This window comes from Anarrhichthys ocellatus, unplaced genomic scaffold (genome assembly GCF_004355925.1).
Source record: "Anarrhichthys ocellatus isolate YVR2014 unplaced genomic scaffold, GSC_Weel_1.0 scaffold38, whole genome shotgun sequence".
NCBI classification, from domain to species: domain Eukaryota; kingdom Metazoa; phylum Chordata; class Actinopteri; order Perciformes; family Anarhichadidae; genus Anarrhichthys; species Anarrhichthys ocellatus.
Genome location: NW_022280068.1, coordinates 2,548,357 through 2,554,583, shown reverse-complemented (window position 1 = coordinate 2,554,583; position 6,227 = coordinate 2,548,357). Strand labels below are relative to the sequence as shown.

The 6,227-nt window shown below is 40.0% G+C and overlaps 1 protein-coding gene across 1 annotated transcript; it reads right to left on the bottom strand.

Annotated features, from left to right (window-relative positions):
* Positions 1-445: 445 nt before the first annotated feature.
* stx3a (syntaxin 3a) lies at positions 446-2,934 on the bottom strand. Its single transcript, XM_031867071.1, has 6 exons — positions 2,684-2,934; positions 1,399-1,473; positions 1,190-1,289; positions 1,023-1,097; positions 642-712; positions 446-505 (listed from the first exon to the last, which is right to left on the bottom strand). Exons 1-6 carry the CDS (start codon positions 2,711-2,713, stop codon positions 446-448), a joined length of 411 nt encoding a protein of 136 aa, XP_031722931.1. The 5' UTR covers positions 2,714-2,934.
* Positions 2,935-6,227: the final 3,293 nt, after the last annotated feature.

Below are 6,227 nucleotides of genomic sequence, written 5' to 3'. Positions count from 1 at the left end.
ATGCCAGACTCTCCAGCACACTCTCACGGACTGCTCTCCTGTTACCGGTCCTGCCTGCCCCTGTTCTACCTGCCTTGCCTGACTCCCAGTAAACCCACCCGCCTCCTGATCTTGATTAACTCTGCCTGCCGTATCTGGAAACCCTGCCTGCCCCTGTTTTACCCGCCTTGCCTGACTCCCGGTAAACCCACCAGCCTTCTGATCCTGACCCTGTTTGAACTCTGCCTGCTATATTTGAAGTTAGCAATAAAAGCCAAAGATCTCTGGAATCCTGTGTTGCATTTGGGTCCATATACAACCCGTTACAATAACTAAGAATGGCTAGGCATAGAACCAACAACAAAAGGAGAGTGGATAGTGATTGTAAAGGAACTGATCTTTTCTCTAAGGCTCTGTATCGATACAGTATATAAGTATTGGTCCAAATGGTTAATACATATGAATATTACACAGAACGAAAGGAATGCTTGGCATTGTGGTCTTGCTGCTGGTGTCTCTCAGCCTTCTACAAGACAGGAGGAGGGCTGGGAACTTCCACCTTACACTCATGTGTAAACTAAACCTTTAACTTTGAGCACCAGTTCTATTTACTACAGAATATAGGTCAAGTAAACTTAATTTAATGTCTAATATTGTCTGACCTGTGATTTGCGTATCCTGAGGTCAGCGGAGGCCCTCTCATCTGTGTTTGACTCAAGCTGGCGCTCAATACCTAATGCGCGCACACACACACAGAAATATTTATGGATTATAATTAGTATTAGTATACTCTGTTTACTCAAACATGAGTTTGCAGCAGACTGCTGATTTACTCTCACACATCGCATCATTCTTATACAATGTATGTACACGTTTAGCACGAGTTGAGTAAAATTTTCTTGACTCGAATAACGCTTGGAAAAACTCTTCTACTCATCCATTGTTTATACCAACTTTATGCTGTTTAAACATGGGAACTACTTTCTTCCAAGGTTAAAAATCAGCAAAACCAAAAGGTAGGTGTGTAAAGAACAAATACTGACTCTTAAGTTTGTTTCTTGCATTGTTTGCTGACTTCTTGATCTCATTGGTGAGGGCTTCAACGTCATCTTGTGTTTCTGAATAAGAGAGGGAGAGCAGAGGGAGATTATAAAACGGTAACAAGTAACTGAAAGTAATATAGTTGAAGCTGAATATGTATGTTTGTTACTCTGCTCAGATGTGGGGGCTGACAAGATGGTGGAGTAGAGTTTTTTTATTTCTGTAACACTCTCGTCAATCTTGTCAATGCTGCTGCGGATATCCTCAGCCTTATACGCGCGCGCGCACACACACACACACACACACTTTCATCAGTAAGCAAGAAATACATTTTCTTATGGAAATGTGAGGAATAACCGACTGACACAAATAGAACACCTGATTAAAGAAATCATCCATGAAAGCCTCGTTCTCCACAGGAACCTCAATGTCATCGCCTCCAGCATCACTCTTCTGTTAAACACACACATTTAAAGAAAGAATACTGAACTTGAAGATGAAATATACACGGGTAGCTCAGAATAACTAGAAGATTTTAGTAAGTTCAATATCTTTCAAATACAGAAAGCAAACGATACAACATCTTTTTAAAATAGGGTCCTAAAGTAATATTCTTGTTCGGCCTGGGGACACACTGGGGCCCACTGCTCCTTTTAAAAAAGGGCTGTAAGAAATATAAAAAAATCTATATACTAACAAATGGCTTGAGCATATTTTGAAATTATCTCTGACAGGGACCAGAAATGAAGAATCTTTGTGTTTTTGTTACCTTAGAGAAGCAGATATGGACATACTTTTTGTAATATGGCACACCAATGAACTGCTATTGTTATGTCAAATGATAATTGTTTAGTGTTTTAATTATTCTTAAAAATGTTTTTATTTTTCGAATTCACATAGGATTTCCTGGTCTAGAAACACTGATTTTCTTGCAGCATAACTGGTTGAAGACTACACATTCACAATTGTTTGGCCTGTGATTCCCCATATTTTTCTGTATATGGCCCACAATAAAAAAAAGTTTGGCCATCCTTGTTCTAGATCCAAGCTACATATTGTATCTCTGGGATATGATAACATGGGCATCTGTTCATACTGAATTGTGTTTTCCCCAAGATCCCAGTCATTCAACATGATTTAATGGAGATTTGAAAGATGGCTGACCCTACTCACGGTGGTTCAGTTTATGTGCAGCTACATGCGTGCCACTGTGACGTGCGGGTTAACGTTACATGAATGCTTAACTCGCACGTGCTACTGCCTGCATGTCTGAAACTAAACAGTGAATTAATCTTATTTAACTACTCACCCTTATATAATATAACCAGGTTTTACTTAATATTATAGTTGACATATGCTTTATGACTATAAACCTATCTGCTTTAAAACATAGTATAGTGTTATGATTATATTCATAAGATATATTTTGTGAAATACGCCATTGTTTGATGATATAAGGTAAATGGCTAAATGTGGAATGGTAGCAAGCTGTTCTTAACTGTCATTAGAAAAATTGGCCTTTTCCAGACTGACCAACAGTGCCTCCACACATACAGTAACGTTACATTCATATTACAGGCTTGTAGCAGTTACAGTAGGGCCTGTGCTAGCAACAAGTGCTCCTCAGGGAAAATATGACAATGAGTAAACAAATTCTGCCTACCTCTTTCAGCTGTGCCAGTCGGTCCTTCATCTTGAGGAGTCTGTGATGCTTTCTCTAGCCCACGGCAGCTACTAAAATGTCCTCCAAATTAGCCCAGTGGAAATGACTAGCTAATTCAATTAATCCTGGAGATTTGACCGACAGAGAGTTGTCAGAGCCAGAGAAGGTGACATAAATAGCTGTATATAAAAAAACTGTACATACATAGAAGGTCTTGGCTGTTTGAATGTTTCTCTCTGAGGCAATAGTTGTGGTCAACCTAACCTGAGGTCCCACTAAGCCTCTATCCTCTAAGAACGGATTAGGACAACAGCGTCGAGGACGATAAACCTGTCTCCTCCCTCACCCCTCCCACGTCTCCCAACACTGTATGTGTGTTGCCTTTAGGTTTTCCTAGTCTAGTGGTCTATAAATTGCAAATTGAAATGGACACTGATTGCCCAAAGGTATTACTATATTATTAATACTATTTTGTGTCTTAATATTTACTGTATAAAGCTTTTTAAGTGGGAATGCTATTGTGGAAATAACAAATGTATTCATTACATGCAGTACAACAGTATTCTGAGCATGCTAGAAAATTCAATACGACACAAAATTCAAGAAAAAAGGCAGAACAATTAATTCATGCTATTTTGAATGACTACTGTAGTGAAAAAACAATATAATTGTGTTTTCTGAAAACAAATTGATGGTTAATGTTAACTTCATTTGTATGAGCAGAAGTTAAAGGTACAATTCACTGTTTTTTGACAATACAAAGGTTTTTTACGTCAACAAATACTTGTCCTAAGATATACATCAAGTATGTTGTGTATCTGCTTTTTACTATTGTTTGACTGGTCACCATTTCATGTTCTGCTCAGGAGACCAAAGGCCTCTTAGTGGTACTGTTGCTTTAGATCAGGTTAATGTAACTCCTTCGTGGCCTCTAGGGGGTGCTAGTATGGTGTTTAAAGAGAGCAAAGGTTACAATATTGTAACCCTAGTTCTATAAGCACAGTTAGAGCCCTCTACTGGACTCTATGGGTAAAACTGTCCTCCAATCAGGAGCACACACTGAACATTTTCATAAACATGGCTGGCCAATCAGTACCCATATTCGAGTGGAGCCCACAGTATATAATGCAGCACACCCCACTGCCAAGCTATCCTACCCCTCTTCAGCAAGTGGCGTAGGAGTGGCAGGGCCACCTTGGTTTAGGGCTCCGCCTGTACTTACAGATCTTGGATTACAATATTGTAACCTAAGTTGTAATTCACTATGTTCCCCCCCTCTCCTGGACTCTATGGGTAAAGTAGGTGGAGCCCGATGAATGTACATCCTGCTGGGACATAACATCGCCCCAACCACACTGATCCAGACTGACTAAAGGTTAGTTGCTGCAGCTTACCTACTTCTTTATAACCTAGAAGTAGGGGGCCCCAGCCAACCCAGGTGGTACATACACACGTGGACAAAATTGTTGGTATCCTTCCGTTAAAGAAAGAAAAACCCACAATGGTCACTGAAATAACTTGAAACTGACAAAAGTAATAATATATAAAAATGTATTGAAAATTAACTAATACAAATCAGACATTGCTTTTGAATTATGGTTCAACAGAATAATAAAAAAAGAAAACTAATGAAAATGGCCTGGACAAAAATGATGGTACCCTTAACTTAATATTTTGTTGCACAACCTTTTGAGGCAATCACTGCAATCAAGCGATTTCTGTATTTCTCAATGAGACTTCTGCACCTGTCAACAGGTATTTTGGCCCACTCCTCGTGAGCAAACTGCTCCAGCGGTCTCAGGTTTGAAGGGTGCCTCCTCCAGACTGCATGTTTCAGCTCCTTCCACAGATGTTCAATAGGATTTAGATCAGGGCTCATAGAAGGCCACTTCAGAATAGTCAAATGTTTTGCTCTTAGCCATTCTTGGGTGTTTTTAGCTGTGTTTTGGGTCATTATCCTGTTGGAGGACCCATGACCTGCGACTGAGACCAAGCTTTCTGACACTGGGCAGCACATTTCGCTCCAGAATACTTTGATAGTCTTGAGATTTCATTGTACCCTGTACAGATTCAAGACACCCTGTGCCAGCCCCAGAACATAACAAAGCCTCCTCCATATTTCACAGTAGGTACAGTGCCAATTCCTCCTATCTGTCGTACTCTGGTAAGTGGATCACTGCCAATGTATTATGGTCTGTGGAGACCTCGTACACTGCATCATGGTCTAATGTGTCCTCATAGTGTTGGATGCTGCTATATGACGCTGTCTTGGCTAGATCTCACCGTAAAAGAGGTTTAATCTCAGTGTTGACCTATCGTAACCCCAGTCATTGCATCATAGTCTTCATGACCTCACATGCCGGTAACTTTATTCTGTCATGTGGTATCGCATTTAATGCAGCAGCAGCACTTGATGATCTGTCAAGTGGAATTACATACATTGCAGCAGCACGGGGGATCTTTTAGCGGAATCACATACGTTTGCAGCATTGAGCATCTGTTAACGGAATCGCATACGTTGCAGCATTGAGCATCTGTTAGCGGAATCACATGTGTTGCAGCACCAGCATCTGGATCTGTTAGTGGAATTGCATACGTTGCAGCGGTAGCAGTGAGCATCTGTTAGCGGAATCATATACGTTCCAGCATTGGGATCTGTTAGCGGAATCACAATTGTTGCAGCGGCATCATTGGGTGATTTGTTAAGTGGAATTGCATTTATTGCAGCATCATGGGGGAATCTCATGTCGGGTCCCTGTAGAGTTCCGTCTTGACCTGCTCTATACAATAAGTATAGATAAATTGATTGTTCAGGCTCTGCCCATACTTCTTTAAGTGTGCCTTAAATCCCTTGTAAGTCATGTTTTAACTGGTGTTGAGTTTTTGCTACTGCTACTACTTTCATTTTTTTGGCTGCTATCATCTGCTGCATTGTTAAGCATCTAAAGTCTTCCGTAATCATTCCTGCTCACATTCTTGTTGCATGCAAATAACTGGTGGTGGTGTGTTGGCTCAATAGCTATTTTGCTGCTCACTGGTTCCTCATATCCAGTAATTCCAGTCAAAGATAACTCATAGGATCTGTTTATAATTCAGCTAATAACTAATATTAAGCTAATTCTTCACATCCAGGTATTATATTCATCTATTTTGCCATTTACTTAAAACCATTGTATTTTGCTAATAACTACTTGTGTTGCAATTGCCATATTAATTGTCTTCGGATATGTGGCGTCATATCAATCATATCGGGTAAGTGGCGTTATATAGTCATATCTGGTAAGTAGCGCCATATCCATTCTATTTTTACAAGTGGTTCAGATTCTCATTTTGTCATAGGCTATCTGATACATTTTCATTGCTTTTGTAATTGCTCACAGTATTGTATTCTAATAAGTGACATCATGTACATCGTATATCGAAGTAGTATCAGATCCATCGCATTGCTAATTCTCAGGTCACTGCTGACCTGTTTTGGTTAAATCAATTCAGGGTCTTATGAGTGATGTATGATTCATTAAAAGGGGCAGGTAATGGAGACTTC

What these genes read in the sequence shown, in the direction of transcription:
- stx3a (XM_031867071.1), bottom strand. Translation starts at nt 2,713, where the DNA reads ATGAAGGACCGACTGGCACAGCTGAAAGAG. An exon ending in TGGATGATTTCTTTAATCAG is followed by an intron (nt 1,290 to 1,398) that starts GTGTTCTATTTG and finishes CGCGCGTATAAG; the next exon opens with GCTGAGGATATCCGCAGCAG. An exon ending in AGCCCCCACATCTGAGCAGA is followed by an intron (nt 1,098 to 1,189) that starts GTAACAAACATA and finishes TCTCTTATTCAG; the next exon opens with AAACACAAGATGACGTTGAA.